We start from the raw sequence: 18,436 nt of genomic DNA on the forward strand, positions 1-18,436 counted from the left end.
ATCGACGTGCCACGCCACTGTTAAAATATATGTAAAACCCACAGGCTGACATAAAGGGTGACCAATAGCATTGATTTATGAAACAAAATTAAAATGACGTAATATGGAGACACAAGGTTATTGCCCGACAGCGACGAAATACTTGAAAAACTGTTTAGCATTGTGTTACTACACATTTTAACAAAAACATATGTCAATAAGTCAACAAAATGATCAAACTGAAATTGCTCCCTACCAGTTGGATCCAGCATTGCATTGGCCGCACCCCAGCGGTGGTAGAGGGAAGCCAGTTCGTGGGGGTTGTAGTTTTTGAGGAAGCCGAGGATGTCAGTTGGCGCCTCTGGTGTCTCTGCGATTGGCTCCTGCTTCACGTCTCCACGAGCCTCTGAAGGCAAAGAAGAAGAAGAGGAGGAGGAGGAATTCAGCAGAGTGCCTCCATGTGCCTGGGAAGATCCGTAGTTGTGTCCCACTGTGGAGCTGTGGGTGATGGTGCTGGGCCTCGTAGCGTTAGCTCGGCCCTGGCCGTGGGAGTTGGGAAGCGGCTGATGAGGGGAACCCCTTGCTCGGCTGTACTCTGATAGGCCGTGTTTGCTGGACAGCATGAAGCCAAGGCCCTCTTGGGGCATCAAGTAGCGGTCAGCCATCCGGGATGCAGTAGCAGAGCTGGGGCTTGGGGCTGAGGAACGTGAGAGGGCACCGGTGCTCTTCTCCAAGGAGCTGGAGGAAGACGACGAGCCTCCCCGAGGGTAAATATCCACTTTGGGTTTGAAGCGAGACTGATGACTCTGGTCCTCCATGTGTCTGACGCTGCTGCTGCTGCTGCTGCTGCTGCTGTTGCTGCTGCTGTTGCTGCTGCTGTTGCTGCTGCTGTTGCTGCCTGGCCGGACGGGGACTTTCCGAGCTTGGGTGCCTGGGGTGGATAAGGAGCCCCTGGAGAATGAGGAGGAGGGGGTAGAGGAGGATGATGATGATGGCATGGCTGCCTGACTGGCTGGCCTGCTTTTCTTTAGAACCTCGCTGGAGTAGGTCGGGGGCCGGGTACGTTGGGCACGCATCAGTGGAGGCAGCGGTGGGCATTCCTTTCCCTCCAGGACTGGCGGGGGACCAGTGCGTCTCCTGGAGGATAATAAGTTGTCCCTGGAGCCCTTGGAGCTGTGTTTGAGAGCCCATTTAGGAGCCAGATTGGAGCTGCTGCTGTTGATGCGGTGAGCCACAGTCTGGTGCATCCAGAGCACCTCGGGGTAGCGGGTGGAGTGGGAGCAGAAGGAGCACTTGTGGCTAGGGAGGCTCTTCCTGTCCTGGGTTAGGGAGGCTATGCCCCTGCAGCCCTCAGCCCTCACACATAGATCCACAGGGGTCATGTCGGGATCAAGCGAGGAGGATCGAGCTGAAAGGTACGCAGAAGGGGATGCAGAGTTGTTCAACCCCTGAAGAAGAACTTTCTTGAGCTTGGGATAACCACTTGGGGTGCCTCTTTCCGAGCTGGAGCTTGGACTGGGAATGGGGCTGGGTCTATCTCCGGGAGCAGCCGGGTGTTGGACACGGACATGGGTCAAATAGGCCTGCAACTCTGTGGTGACAAAGTCACAAAGGGTGCAGATGTAAGGCTTCTCATCTGTAGGGAAAAGGAATGACAACATAAAGGTCAATGAGTGCAAAGGAGACGATACTCTTCTCTACCACCAGCTGTAAGTCAGAGCTCATTACTACAGCTCACTGTGCAAGATTCATATTGTTCCATCCAGATGTAGTTTTGCTGAACAGCCACCAGGCTGCAGTATTGGCCTGTATTCCCATATCTCTTCTTATCTTTTTACATGCGAATGTATCCTGAAATGAAACCATTACTTCACCTACTACAAGGACAATAAACATATCAACACACAATAATTATATTGTATCATCATTAGATATTGTTTTAAGGACATATTGAGGGCCCTTTAATAGATAGTACTTCTGTAAAGGTTTTTTTTAATGTTTAGATGTTAAAACTGTGTCAGGGAGGTGTTGATTCATCTCTATGGTAATGGTTGGGATGTATTATGGCCCCTAGGCTGTGAAACAATTACACCACAATATTAAACAACAACAGAAACAGTGAGTTTAGTAAATACATTTTGACAAATATAACATATACATATATATTATAAAGCTAAGTTGGTTTATTGATAGTAAGGCTTTGATTCCTGAAGTGCAGCTTTATCAATTCCCCACAAGATGGCGTATGTGACCCGTCTTTCTTTACAAGTGAATTATACTGGTAAACTTTCTATCTCTCAGTGTTAAATTTCAGGAATTCAGGAAGAGACTAAGGCTATAAATAATAAAAAAAAAAGGAATTATTGTAGTAGAAGTAGTTGTATTCATAGTGGTTGTTAAAGGGTTATTAAATGTAAAGTAATGTAAAGCACAAAAATCCTCAAGTTGGAATTCAGAGGTTTTGAACAGAAAACCACAACAGTAGCCGAACGCTGGGTCATTAAGCATTATCTGATCTGACAAGCACATACATGCACACACGCCAACAGATCAGATTTTGTAAGTAGCATATAATGGTACTCTCCACTACCCCTCCTCTTTTTCACAATAGCACCACAGTAACCTGCCATCTGTTTTTCATTTGGCTTCCTGTTGGCAACACTGACCAACACACACAGCTCAGACTCTGCCAAGGTGAAGCCCTGGGGCTGGGCAGTTTTAGTAGGGAAGGTGGTTAGATTGATGTGTCCTGGTTATCAGGCTGATATCGGTCTTGTATTAATTAGTTATTGACATGTTAGAGTCAAAGGAATTGAAGCTCCTGATTATAAAAAAACAAAACGTTACACCCAAAATATTCGTATTGCTCTTCCAAGTCCTATTATTCCAATCCTGACACTCACAATAATTACCACCATGGAAGATGTTATTAATCTGTAACTAAATCGTAACAAATATATCTAAAAGCCTATCAGGTGTGTATATGTTGTGTATGTGCATGTACAATGCCACTTCTCATTTGCATTCCCCAAAAGTAGCTCTATAGCTGTAAGGGACATCAGAGTAACAGCGACTAAAGCGTTCTCTGAGTGTCTATTTCCCCATTGCCTGTATCCCTCTCCATCGGGAGGTGACTCTATAAATAACCCATCCCTCAGACATCGGGCAGCCTGGCTGGCTCAATAGTAAGAAGAGTGGATGAGTGGCAGTGGTGTCACAGGAGGTTATAGATTAGTAAAGAGTCAGAGGGGACAGGGAGGGAAAGTATAGAGTAAAAGGATGGCTGGGTGTATAAACAGAAGCCTCTACATCTAGACAAGAGGTTTGGTAACTATTGAATTATAATAAAAAAAGTATCTAAGTTTTTCACAAATATTTTATACAGTTTATCAAATATCAACAAAGAAATGATTCAACAGATTCTATCACATTTTACCATGTCTCCTGACAGTTCTTTGTGTACAATGTATGTACTAAAGTTAAAATTAGAGTTAAAAAGATCCTGTATCCCAAATGCAAATCCTGAAACCAGACACTAGGGTGCCAGTGGGTTGGGAGAGATTCAGTACTATACAGTATGTTTATTAATATAAAAGGAAGTTGACCAGACCTTTTAACAGCTAGAGTACAGGGCCTTTATTATGTTTCATAACTAATAATTGGTTGTTGTACAATAAACAACCTCAGCATAGAGTAAAAGGAAACGTGCAGATAGATTTTTATGGTGAAGACATTGAAAGGAGAGCAAAAGACATATTCACACACAGATACGGGGGGTGAGGGTAGTTTCCTGACACAGGAAGACCTGAAATAGCACACAGCTCGATCAGGCAGAAATGTTGCTGCTATTTTTGAATGTCTGTACTAACAGGGAGTAATGGAAGCAATCACTACAATTCTTAGCAATCCACTATGCTAACCCGTACTCAGTGAGTTTAAAAGTTTAAAGACAAAAGCCAGAGAACTCTGATGCACTGCTTACACAGGCATCCTTCCTTTACCATATTTCGCCGTGATTATGGGTGTTTTGCCTTTGCATGGGTAGTTTTCTTTTTTTTGCTCTGCAGTGTTTATTGGTGGTCGAGGTGAAAAAATGATAGGCATTCCAAAAATGCCCTCTACTCTACTTCCATGCCACTGAAAGGCACACACTTTGACTCAACTGTTAGCTTTATTGCTCTGTGATACCAAATATTTGCACTGTTGTAAACTGAATTTTCAGTGGCAGTTAAAGTTTATTGACCATGTTTGATAGTATTTGTGTGTAGCACTCTATAAAGAGCTGAAGTCAGATGTAATTCAGATATTTTGCCACATGGTGGCTCCACTTCCTTCTCCATAGAGACTGAAAAGCTGAGGAGCTGCACCTACACAAAGCACATTTCATCAACAGATGTTTACTATGGAGTGACAGAGTCAGAGGCCTCGAGTGGGAGGCTTGTAAAGGGCTACAGTCATTTCTGCCACTAAAACTCTTGCAGAGCAGGCTTCTATTAGTGAACTGGTGGGTATACTATTCATTTACCTGTATAGCAGTTACATTTTCATATTGTTTTATGATGGGAAGTTGAGTTAGTATCTTAAAAAGACAAATAGAATACCAACTTGGCAATGGTGGTCATAAGTAATGAACGAAACAGCAACAACGGAATCTTCAGCGCTATGACCTCCAATTAATGTGACTGATTCCCATAGGGCTTAATATTTACCACAAATCCTTATCCTGATTATAGATGATAATTTCAAACAAAGTACGAGAAAAAACCTGGATAAAAAAAGACTGAAGTTTTTGACCAACCTGCAATCTCTCCAGATTTTGCGGTACCCATCTCTGAGGCCTGGTCTCCAAGGGTGGAGGAGGCTGGTGGAGAGTCTCCATACCCTGGGGTGCTGGGCCGGCTGGGGGAGCCTGACTCTGGATCACTGGTGGACCCCCATCGGTCGTCTCTTGCAGTTCTTTCATTGTGTCCCACAGATGCCCTACCTCCGTGCTTACTGTGGACCCGCTGGTGGACGATCATCTGGTGACGACTGCGAAACACCTTCCCGCACTCAAAGCACTCGTTAGACTTCGAGGAAGATGGTCGCCGGCGGTCATGGCGAGACGAAGGCCGGTACTCTGAGTCGCTGAGACTCTCCGGTGTCCGGTCCCCTGAAGAAGCGTGGCTTCCCAATCCGGAGCTGCTGCGTCGCCCGGAGCTGCGTTTCTCTTGACCTTGCAAGACGTAACGGCTGCTTTCCTTCTCAAAAACCACAGCAGCTCCGGCGAGGGCCTCCTCCCCCATACTTCCTCCCCCATAGGAGGCCTTGGAACTCACCTCCACTGGCTCAACAACCCTTCCTTTAGTAGCTAATTGCCAGGCCTGGTAGCTGCAAACTGGATCCAGCTCTGGGATTCTTTGACCTAGCATCTTCTTCTCACTCTCCTTTTCATCCAGGGTCTTTTTCTCAACAGGCTGGAGGCTAAAGCAGTCAAGGTAACGTCTCTTAGCAGCTGGTGAGTCCTCGTCATCACTGAGTTTCCATTGGTTCTGGGATTTCCTGCCGTGACTTAGACTGTGGATTTTGTCATGGGCCCTCAGGCTCTCTTTGTCGTGGAACAGGTTCCCACATTTGGAACACATTTGATAGATGGATGTAATAGAGCCAGTGACAATTTCAGGATCCTGGGCTACGTCGTTGATAGTGGCCTGTTGCTCAGTGGATTCTGCTTTTGACCTCGACCTGGCTCTGGTGTTGTGTGTTTTCATGTGCGATTTGAGAAACCAAGCTTCGCGGAACCGTCGTCCACAAATACGACAGCAGTGGTCCAGGATCCCTGCATGTTTCTTCATGTGTGACTTTAGAAACCAGGCTTGGGTAAAGATCTGGCCACAGGTCTCACAGGGGAAGGTCCCATCACTCTGGGGTTGGACGACATCAAGTTCGGGCACAGCCTCTTCCTTAACAGTGGTCGCCTCCTCTGTATCTGCTGTTATGTGGACCTTTTCAATATGGCTGAGGAGCTGGTCTTCTCGAAGCGCCTCGTAGCCACACAGACGGCAACAGTAAGGCCTCTGGTCGGTAACGGGCTTCTCTCTTTTCATGCTCCTCCCAGGCACTTTCCTCCGACTCTCCTCACCACTGTCCCCATTGATCATCCGGTTACAGGCGGAGCTGCTCTTAGTTGGACTCGTACCTCCGTCGAGACCCTCTGAAACACTCATCTCCTCCTCCTCGGCCCCACCCTCTTCATCCTCATTGGAGTGGTGGCTAGAGAGCGTGCCCAGTTTGTGGCTGCGGATGTGAACTTTGAGGTTGCCCTTCTGAGAGGCCCTGTGGTCACAGTAGGGGCATTTGTAAGGGCGCGCACCAGTGTGGCGTCTCATATGCTGCGACAAAGAGCTAAGGAACGGGAAGCTGCGTCCACAAACGTTGCAGTTGTAAGCCCCGGGGATTTTGTCGTCCTCACCCTCAACCTCGTTGCCAGGGTTGATCGGGTCTTCAACCAGCTTCTCCTTCTGACCTCGGGTCTGGGTCTCCATCACCTCCACGCTGTCTCTAGGATTCATTGTACAAACTAAACTACCCTGTCTACCTAGCCTTTCACAAGCTCAATAAAACCTCAAACTACTGCTATCTGCAGTTGCACATGGAGGGATGTCTAGCGTGCCTTTGTTGGTCAGTTAAAATGCTATCTGCCTTCAATCATCCAGAGATCAAGCTGCTTACACAGCAGCTCATTTAGCACTCTCCAGTTACTGGATGCAACACCATCTATCCATCTTCATCTAGCACTGTCAATGAATGACTGGCTCAAACTATCTGCGTGCCACTGGCACCATAGAAAGCAACGTATGGAGATTTACCATTTATTCAGACAAGTAATATGGACTTCTTTTCAGGCTAAAAAAGTCCCAAATTTAAATTTAACAATGTCTTTGTCTCTTCCAAATAAAGGGAAGGTTTTCACTCAATTCCAGGTCATCATTGTGTAAGTGGACAGAAATTTTTAGAGTTCTGTTCATCAGGTTTGTTATTCCACCACACTTCTGTTCTTCATTTTATCGGCTTCTCTTGATTCTCTTCAGTTTTAAGCACATGAGCAGATTCCAGATCACGTAACAGTGAGGTCTCTATAGCACGGCCTGCACATACTTCATATCATTCACCTGAGAAAGAGACACAAAAGAAAGAGACAAAGTGGGAAGGAGGGTGGGAAAAGAGACAAAGAACATGTAAGTAAAGCAACAAATAATTCCAAAAGCACTTTCAGTTTACAGACACATTAGGTTTCCACTTGCATACACAGCTAAGCTATCTACAGTATATGTCATAAAGTATATTTGCATATGTTTGTGTAGTAATGTAGCTATGAATTAAAAAGTAAGATCTGGGGTTGGTGATCATCATAAGGCAAACCACAAACAGGAATAAAATACAATCCATGACATCTTTATAAACATGCACATGTGTGCTTTTTCAGACTGCAAACTCTAACATACAAGCAACTTATAATTAAAAGTGAAAATGTTTTTTTGAAGATTCTCCTTATCCAAATGAATGAGTTTGATAACCAAGATCAAGTATGGCACCAATAGCTATAGTTATATTTACCCCTTTTTTAGTGACCGATTGTTTACTCCTTAAACCCTCAAATCCATTGTAACTTATAGGAGTTAGAATTTGCCTGATAAAGATTTACATATGTATAAATTGAGTGTAGATGGGGTATTATCATGCATAAAGTATAAACTATGTAGCTGTGGCTGAGTGTGTGTCGTGGGTGTGCATGAGTCGTGCAGGGCTTGGGGGCTCTGACTCCACACTGGCTGAGTCGACACTTTACACAATCAGGGTGCAGGGTGGGGGACTGGGGGGACGGTGGGCTGTGTTCACATCAGCAAGATCAGCAGTGCCACCATATTCCCTCCCCATACTGGCCTCACGCACACCCGCCTCAACTGACACCATCACATGACAGGGATCTTAAGTACACAACAGGAAGTGGCTCTTCTGATAGTTTGTTTTGCTCTATTTCTCAAACTGGAGTTGAATGGGGTCGGGGAGAGAGTCAAACAGAAAGAGAGAGCGATAAGAGAAGAAAGTAGACAGTGATGACGAATTTCATACTTGAAAATTTCCTTCAATGGGTGGAATCATTTGCATATTTTCATCAACAGTTTATGTGGTAGTTTGCTAGACTGTTGTTGTTTTCAAAACCTTCAGATCCTGCTGTAATTTAAATGCTTGCATTCAATTTCATTATGTTATACATCTGTCGAACATGTTTTCACCACATTTCATTATTATGACCTATTAATATTATTTCTTGCTGCAAAGTCCCAATCTTCTCGCAAGAATCACTGAAGGTTATTCACATCTTTATTCTTTTCTCCCTCTCGGCTCATTGATAATAGCATTACAGAAGAGCTCCTTCTCTTGCAGCTCTGTTGATTAAACTGAAACATTTCTTACTGGAGTATTAATTTTAGCCTGAATGTGTGGACTACTGTATATGAAATGTGACTGACAGCATTATTACAGGCTATTATATAAGGTGCCAGGGCCCATAAGCTGAGTTATTGCCAGGCTCTAATTATAAGTGGATAATTGATCATAATCATAAGAGGATAAGGTGGTGGAGGAGGGAAGTTAGCACAAGAACAATCATATGTCTTAAACTCTCGCACTGAAAATGATTACCCCGTGCCAGAGCCACCTATCTATCTAGAATGATTTATGCTATTGAATTCAGCACGCCCTCAATGGTTCACTATGCTTCCTTTTGCAGTGCTTAGTAAGCTAAGGCTTCCAGCTAACAAGTACAGTACTGTTCCAGTCAGGAGTGAAGCTGTGGCTGACAATACTTTGAAACAAAATGTATTTTTGAATCCAGACATTTTTCTGTCTAAATATAACAAAGCCCTACAAGGTTTTATCAAGGATAGAGGCTCACTATTTCTGCTTGCGTTTAAAAACTCTTAACCTTTTACATTTTTAGCCATAGTAGCGACGTGGCTCTATCCGTGGCAGTGACTTCGGTCGGTTGGTCCACCACTTTGGTCCAGACTGAACTATTTGATAGATTGCCATACAATCTTCTACTGTACATACATTCATGTTCCCCAGGGGATGAATCCTGAGGACTTTGGTAAACTCCTGACTTCTGTGAAATATTTCACCGTCTAGGCTACTTGATGGACTGGCATAAAAATCATTGGTCCCACAGAATGAATGTAAGGATGCATCCCTGACTTATTCTTTAGTGCCACTACGAGGTTTACATTCATGGTTTTGAGTGAAAAGTCTCAAAAACTTTTTTTTATTTTTTTTATTTTATTGGTAGGGACCATGCATATTTATGAATATTGTTGTATAAAAACACCATGTAAATATGCCAGAATTAGTTAAAATAACTACTTTCCATCTGCACTCCCTAACTATTGGATGGATTGCCCTGAAATTTGGTACAGACATTATGATGATCTCCTGACTTTCAAAATTTCAAACTTTGGTTTAATATAAAATACACCTGCAAAACTAAAGACATTCCTATCAACCTCAGCTGTACTTTATGTTTGGTGCTAATTAGCAAATGATAGCATGCTAACATGCTAAACTAAGATGGTGAAGATGATAAACAATATGCCTGCTAAGCATTTTCCTGTTAGAATTTTAATTGTGAGCATGTTAGCATGTTGACTTTAACATCTAGTTCAAAGCATTACTGTGTCTAGGTACAGCCTCAGAGCTGCTAGCATGTTTTTACACATATTAGAATTCGTATTGCATAGCCTAAAGGAGAATTAATATTGTTATCATTGTAATCTGTGTCCATTGTGCAATCACATGAAACAGCACAGTGCGCAGTTTTCAGTTGAACACCATAACACCATATTGATTATTTGTACAGTACAGCGTTGTATTCACACAGGTGCAGTGTTTGATAGGACTGATTTATTTGTATATCTGTGTTACATAAGATATTCACACTTATGAAGTATAAAAACCTCAAATGTGACCAAGTGAATTTCTTGAATTTATGAGATTAAGTTTACTGGAAAGATATAAAAAATATTGATCAGCTTGACACATCACCTAAATGAGGACCACCAAAGCTTGAGGGAGTTACATCCAGCACATGGCAAGATACACAATTGGGTGATGATGGACATAAATCAGCAAAATAAGGAACACAAAGCTGTCCAACCCCGTCTATCCATCCACTATAGTTTCCCCTTCCATCTGTTCCATCTGCTCTCTGTCTCCACATCCTAATGTTACTCATTAATACTTAGTAGTTTCTTCCAGTGCTGGCGCTAAAAACACAGGATTATAATCTTATTTCCTGTTAAATGGCAATGCTGACTGGGGGTCAGGAGGGCCAGGCGGGTTGAGACTATTCAGCAGTAAGCCTGTCAACCAGACAGTTGTATGTGCAAATTGAAATGTAATGAGATTAGCCCCCAGAAGGGAAACAATGCAGGCTCCTCGCCATACAGGCAAAGGGGGAATTACAAATTGGCTTAAAGAGGGAGAAACTGTCCAGGAGAGACGGACAAGATTAGCAATCATCGAAGTCATCAAAAAAGACAAAAGCTCTGCTATAGGCCAACATGGTACAGTAAATGGATAAAGTGTCTTCCTGAAGCTAGCAAGAACAGTCCACTTTGTAAACCTTGATTGTCATTGACATCCTCCACACAGACTGGACATAGTGTGTGTTTAAACGCTGTATTCGGATGGAAACTCTAGTTTTTCATTTCATTTCATTTCATTTTTTATTTATTAAACAGGAAAAGATTAAAGACAATCGGGCCTGACTTTTTCAGCAGGTTCCTGCTCTGCAGAACATAAACACCACATACACAACAAAACTCCTAGACAGAAACAGTAACAAACATACAGACCAGGAGAATGAGCAGCAGGGCAAAGCCATAAAGCTGACTTAATGGTCGCAGGTAAACCTCTCCATTAAATAGCGAGCAAATGTTAATTTAAATGATGTTATTGACGTTAAAGTTCTGATGTGCTGGGGAATGTCATTCCAGACTTTAGTGAGCACATAGAAAAAAGATCGCTGTCCATAACAGTTTCTAAAAGCCGGTAAAGGCAAAAGTCCATTTGTAGCAGATCTCGTAATGCGCTCGGACCTTGAACTGGGTTTTGGAACCAACGTAGACAGAGCAGCTACAATGTGACCATTTAAAATTTGATAATACAGTTTTATCCCAAGGCTTAATTTATAATTCTCAAATGTCAAGGCATTACTCAAAGATAGTGCAGTACAGCGGTGAGTCCATCCAGGAAGCCTAACATGTAGCTTATAGGCTTTGTTATAGAGTCTTATTACTGGTTCAAGAATCTCATTTGTTGTAAGTGACCAAACAGGTAAACAATACGACAAAGTGGACATAATGATAGCATGAAGATAAGTCTTTGAGACAGAGAGCAGCAAATATGATCTTATTCTGATCACCTTTAAATACTTAAGACCAGTCCAACCCTAGTTGGGAATGTCATTGGTCTGATATCAGACATGCCATTAATGGACACTTAAGCTGCCCTACCATGAGTCACTGGGAGTGAGAGGAGGCCTACCCTCGGCTGATAATGACTGCTGTGTCAAACAAAAACAAACTGTTCTCTCTCTCCCCCCCTTCCTTGCATGTTCAACCTCTGCTGTTCTGCTTTCTGAATGCTGAACCGTAGCGGCTGAGGTCAGGCAAGAAGAGGAAATCCACTCTTATTTTCCCATCCATGCACAACCTTTTCAGAGGAGCCTGGCTATTTCTGTTCCTGACACTCTTGAGGATCACATCTGGAGTGAGTCTCGAAACAAACAAACAGTGTTAAACTGCGCGTGCAGGCCGGCAGAGAACCTACTTTAGCTACAGCTGTAAGGTGTTCTGTTTTGCACTTGTTTTCACACATTAGGTACTGTCACAAAGCCAGAATTTTAACTTAAAAACTAAGTTTAATATCAACGTTACCATGACACACAACACAATTATCAATGACCAGTCCAGCTCTACAGAAACTCTTGTTTATTAGACGCCTTTCTGACTCTCTACGTCAAACAACTCGATACCTGTCAACAAGTTTAGGTGGAAAATAATCCAGTTCTAAACTAAGTGGTCTGTCATAATTGCTATATGCTCAATTGCTCCCCCTTGAGGCCACAAATCCAGCTAGCAGAATGCATTCGGTTCACTAATATGGGAAAAAAGTATTCATATTTGGTTCCAAAACAGAACAACTGCAGTCTACAATTTAAAAAGCATTTTCACAAAGAGTCAAACAAAGCTTCAGCAGAAGTCGCAGAGCCTTAATGTTTTGCTCATCTGTGATAGAAGACACTGTCATCCAGCCAGGAAGCACCTTTATCATAGCAATCATCTCAGAGGCAGCCATGACACAAATCTCCTGCACCCAAGGGTGCGGAGATTGGCTTTCATAACACACCAACTCACTCACACTGTCACCTTATCACTGATAATGACTGTAGGTCGTCCTCGTGCGGGACATCCTTCAGCCGCGATGGGCTCTGCCTCCCTCCCACACAGCAGCACAGAGACGAGCATTAGAGGTTAAGAAAAAATACACAGCGGGGGGAAATAAAGAGTGGGCCTCTTGTTTAAATGCGCACGCAGACACACACACACACACACACACACACACACACACACACACACACACACACACACACACACACACACACAAAGGGAAACTGAGGAATCAAGAAGCAAAACAGAGGGGGCTTTTAATGTTGTCAACACAACAAGTGTATATGTGCTGTACACTGTGGGCTTTTAACACTGTTTCATACAGGCAGCATTGAGAGCTTAACAGCCCATACAGAGAGCTACACACACACACACACACACACACACACACACACACACACACACACACACACACACACACAGACACACACAGACACACAGCAACTGCTTCATGGAGCATAACATACAGAGAGCACTTTACAAAAAACCTTGCTATCCTCTGTTCAGTTGCTCATAAAGTGGAGACATTCAGTGCTCAGAGTGGGACAGATGAGATGGTATGGAGTCTTAAACACACACACACACACACACACACACAGAGTGCAGAGCCAGTGTATTCTCAGACCAATCAATAATCCATTATGAACAAACTGCTCTTCACCTCACACCCTGCTCTAAACCGGTAGACAAAGAGGTCTGCTGCAAGCTCGATGAAGAGAGAGGGGTAAAGCACAGCTGGATGCACACACACACACACACACACACACACACACACACACACACACACACACACACACACACACACACACACACTGGAGCTTTAGGACATTTTGAGGGTGACAAACATGTCAGCTGTGGAACACAAAAGACGCACTTTTTGCAAACTTTGTGGTTGACAGACAGTGTTCTGCTTCAACTGCTGTTAACTAATGTAGATTCAGTTCTATCCCATTGATCAAAAAAATGTCTGCAGTTGAAAATGGAAAAATAGTTATTCTCTTATTCTGATCCCTATATAGGTATACATAAAAACTATAAACACTACAGGAAGAACACTTTCAAGAATGCTGTACATGTAATTATGTAAATAAAAAAAAACCTAGAATGTATTTTCAAAGGACTTTGCTGTGTGCATTATTCCTACATTGTTATTAAAACATTGTTAAAATGTATGTGCTCATTCCAGGATTTACTTACATTGCTCAAATACTTGCACATAACCACATCTGGCCATGTATGCACATGTGTGTGTGTGTGTGTGTGTGTGTGTGTGTGTGTGTGTGTTGTGTGTGCGTGTGTGTGCGTGCAAGCTAGATGGGACAGTCCTTTAGAGACTACATGCAGATGGATGTGGTGCAGCTGTGTGTTTCGTCAGTTTTGCAGTGGATGCGCAATGATTTAGGTCTATTTTAACTTTATATTGTGTCTAGACTGGCAGCTCAATAAGCCTGACTCAGGTTTGGCTCTTTTTCCACTCTATTTTGACTCAATTTCAACTCCAGTTGTGACTCTAGTTTTGGCGCATGACTAATTCTGGTCTCGTTTGTCTCGTTGGGGCTTATTTGAGTCATTTTTGTTTGACTATGGGTAGACAAAAACCCCAAGTATACACACAGTTAAAAAAAAAAAAAAGAAATCACAGGAACTTATCACATCATGAGTTTTGGTAGTTTGGCTGTAGTTTGATTGATGTGACTCCTGACACAAAATTGTCCCCAATGTAGGTCTAATCTAGGAGGAGATTAGGTTTGCTCAACAACCAATGTGGATGCATGTTTGGTCTGAGTTTTGTTATAGTTTTGGTCTAGATTCCCTCTAGACAGGGTCTGTCCCTGGTCTGTCAGAGCAGGTCATGCTCATAAGCAGGAAGAACAGTGGGGGGTTTAGTGGCATTGTTGGGGTCTCCAATTCCCATCCTATCCCTAGTTCCATCCCTGCGCCCCCCCTGCCTCCTCCTCCCACCCCCCATCCCTTAAACCCAGCCAGAACAATAGAGGGGGCCTACGCTGTCTGTCCCTTCTCAAACCCCACCTCTGATAAATAGGCTGAGAAGGGATCTTGCCTGCCCACTCTATTTGCGTGAGAAGGGCCTTTGGATAGAAAAGAGTCCACTGGGTCTCTGTTTATGTGTGTGTAGGAAGTGGCAGGTGTTTGAGTCAATACTGTCATGTTACATTTTGGTGACCAGTCCATGCTAGTGGGATTACTGGTCGGGTCAAGAGGAGAAGGGGACGGTTCCCAGCCGTATAGAGTACACCCCATTAAACACCAACAAAACACTTGGTAGGAAATTATGGAAATTTGACGGAAACAGCTACCTGTTTAGACTGATTCTTTTTCAAAATGATTGGTATGCACCTGTCCCACACTGCTCTCTGACTGTTGCACTGTGTGACTTATTGCTATTGTGTCTTTCCTTGAAAAAATGTTTTTTTGCGATCTTTGTAGAAAAAAGGAACTAGGGTCAAAATGCACAATCTGTCAACATTTCCAGAACTAAACTGTGCATCTGTTGGTAATACCTTTAGAAAATGTGCATGCATTGTCCTTTATTGCATTGTTTATTACTTTAAAATAAGGCAAGGAACTGATCAACATGGAGTGATACCTCCTGCTATCATGTAGCTCTGTTTAAAGCCAACAAGACAAGAGCTGCCTGCTCTCATGGCAGCTTTAGATTTCTCTGGGGCTCATTGTGTGTGTGTGTGTGTGTGTGTGTGTGTGTGTGTGTGTGTGTGTGTGTGTGTGTGTGTGTGTGTGTGTCTCCCTTCCCCGCCTCCCCCTTCTCAAACTCTGCCTGTTTTTCTCACACTGCTCGTTAACCCCTGGGTGCTCCTGTCCATAGAGTCCCTCCTCCCTTCTGCATCACAGCAGCATTCCTCACACACACATATATACACACACATTGAGATCTGTTGTCACCGTGCAACGCAGACTAAATTAATCATTACATGATCTAAACTACCTAGCCAAACCTGCATAACCAATATGATATGCTTTCTGCATAAACTCTTCCTCTTCGTGTGCGGAGATCTCCAAACCCTTAAACACAACTTCAACCCTGACCTAGACCTTCATCTTGATGATGTCCTGATCGAAATGTGCTTATGTAACAGGATCTCGCTCGTTTCCCCTACGAGGACCGTAAAGGCACTCAAACGTTCCTTTCTCAACAAGTCATTTAGAAAGTTGTAACCGCGCTTGAAAGATAATGTGTTTCCTTGTTTTCTTTTCGGATCCTCGCAAATGGCTGCAAAACGTGCTTTCCTTCTACGTGTTCCCTCACACTGACATCAAAGGCGTAGAGATGCAGTATGGGCCGGAGAAGGACGGAGCAGAAACACACCAGAAGCAGAGGTGAAACCGCAACTTGTCGCAACTTGTTGGTGGAATAGCGGCAAAAGCAGAAGAGGCACTCGTGGTAATAGTGTTCGATTGAAATCTAAATTGAAAATCCTCCATCTCTTTTCACTCCATGCCCAACTGTCCACCCTTATCCAAACTCTCTCTCTCTGTCGTCTAGACCTCCTCTTCCTCTGCACTCCTCCATCCGTTTTGCGGCCCCCGAACAACCTCTGCAACTGAACCTAAATCAGTCTCTCTGAAGTGTAATTAGACCGGTGACCTGAAAGCTGGCCACCAGTCTTTTACACTGTCACACTTTCTGATATAACCGTTTTATTTTGTTGCTCGCCGCAGCGAGATGCCCTAGTGGTTAGTGAGTTTACACACACACACGCGCACACACACACACACACACACACGGTGGAATGGATCCAGTGTTGCGGTATTACCTGCCAATGTGTTCTTCAGCAAGACAGACATTTCAAAATAATCACTGTTATGTATAAATGTGCCTCTTTGGTCTAAATGCAGGTAGAGAGCTTGAGATTAACAATAAGCTGCAACTGATAGAATCTACCGACAGTTGTCAGTTCTCAGGACTCTCAGAAAGGGCCTCAGGACTGAGTCCTGAGGCCCTTTCACACATGCACTGCAACCCTGAACTCATGTAGACATTACAACGCCAATGTCTAGTTGGACCGGACATTAAACGGACTTTACCCTGCCAGCTCCGCAGAACAAAAGTGCGTGTAATGTCCAACTTAGCCCATGTGTGAATAGAGAAGGTCCAACATGGCATCATGACTTTGCGTAAATATACACGCCACTTTCATTAAGCCAAATGGCGTGTTATTGTACGTATTTTCAGCTATCCGCGTGTATGTCTACGCTGTATACAGGTGATGTAAACATACCCACCACGTGGCCTCGCCACGTTGCATGAAAAATCTGGCTGAAAAATCACCACACACGGGACGCAAACCCAGCTGAAAGTCCTGTGTTTTACCCATCCACCACCCAAACCTACCTCCTTACGCAATCCCCCATTCCTTTAAACTACTTGCTACGGCGGAAATTGACTCGCAATGTAGGTCAATGGCGGCCAATTTGCGTTGATATAAACGCAAAAATGCGATTATGCGTCTTCATAACACGCCAAAACGGCATACAAATTGGCGTGTCATACATACGCCAATTCATGAGATCAGTCTGGCAGGTCCTTGTCTGTAGAATTCACAGCGAGCGAGTGGGCGTGTTGTTGACGTTTCTATTACGCGACTGGCGCGAAACCGGAAGAATACAAGAATACAATAAAACATGCCGATGCTGAAATTATCAGACAAGTTCAAGGAACGGAAAGACCTCACCTAAACCAAGCAAACTATTTCCAGTAGGTGAGAATGCTAGACTGGGTAAACCCAGCCTGACCTGCTAGCGATTTGATTTCGCCCTGCAGCTCAGGCTGGAAACCTGTACATTTTTCTATCCTGCTTCTGTTACAAATCTGATTGGTCTGACATTGTCCGGAGTTTGTATGAGAAAAACGGCTCTACCCTGACTGCACCTGCTACTGCTAGAAGGAAAAAAAGAGATTTCAACCTTAAAGCGCATCAGTTTAAAAAAACAAAAAAACAAGAACACTGATACCAAGATTACCTGCAGTGGATTTTAAGATGCGAAATTCAGCTTCAGAGCTGTTCCACTAGCATTATCTCAAATTCAAGTGACTTGCTGTTTGACACAGTATTCAAAATGTGTTAGCATGGAGCTGTCAGGTCAATGTCACTCAAAAAAAAGGATTTTGGTGTCTGTCATCTCATTCCTGAATAGCTAAATTGACCTTCAATGCATGTTTTTAGGAACAAAAGTCCATGCAGAGGTGTTGCATATGCAGTGTGATATCTTTTTTTTTTTTTTTTTTTTTGCGTGAACACATTATGTCTGTTTGAATTTTCTTTGACTACTCATTTACGTGGTTTGGTGTTTTTGCTACTTGCTGTGCGCCTTGTTTTAAACCCTGTCTTTACCTTGAGGCAACAATCTGAATAACACATCCTGTAAGAGTTGTCAAGAGGAGATATGAGAACTTCACAGGGCAACAGATCTGCCTTTGACTCTTCCTTACCGCCTGCACACACACACACACACACACACACACACAGACACACACACACACACACACACACACACACACACACACACACACACACACACACACACACAAACTGGCAGGCAGGATGGGAGGGTTTCCACAGAAATCTCCTGATGGCTCTACTACAGATAGAGTGTGTGGGCTTCAACAGGCGGTTGTTGTTGTTGCGAGGTGGTTCACACTGCTTTAAAGTACAAACACACAAGCCAACAAAACACATACACATTATAAAGAAGCACAGCTCCAAACAAAGTAACCTCTGGGTAAAATCCAATTGAATCCCCTGGAAAAGAAATTGTGTTATTGTGCAGAGTACACTGGACCCTCTCTGTGTGTTTGAATGTGCAAAATAAAAAGCAGTGCCACACAGATACGCTATAAATTACCTTTGGGTACCCATATAGACACTATGAATCCTAATAGGACTGTCATAGAAACAGTATAGGCAAATTATTACGATACCTAATATAAT

The 18,436-nt window shown here is 43.5% G+C and overlaps 1 protein-coding gene across 3 annotated transcripts in view; it reads right to left on the reverse strand.

Annotated features, from left to right (window-relative positions):
- The window catches only part of LOC114557080 (zinc finger protein 516), a 51,565-nt gene that overhangs the window by 12,823 nt on the left and 20,306 nt on the right, over positions 1-18,436 (reverse strand). For all 3 annotated transcript variants that reach the window (XM_028580355.1, XM_028580354.1, XM_028580356.1), the window contains exons 2-3: positions 4,778-7,130; positions 236-1,615 (exon numbers count right to left, since the gene is read on the reverse strand). In XM_028580355.1, the coding sequence (XP_028436156.1) occupies positions 236-1,615; positions 4,778-6,530 (3,133 nt within the window). In that variant the 5' untranslated portion in view covers positions 6,531-7,130. The remainder of the gene's footprint in view (positions 1-235; positions 1,616-4,777; positions 7,131-18,436) is intronic.

The sequence above is a fragment of the Perca flavescens genome, chromosome 6 (genome assembly GCF_004354835.1).
Source record: "Perca flavescens isolate YP-PL-M2 chromosome 6, PFLA_1.0, whole genome shotgun sequence".
Taxonomy (NCBI): domain Eukaryota; kingdom Metazoa; phylum Chordata; class Actinopteri; order Perciformes; family Percidae; genus Perca; species Perca flavescens.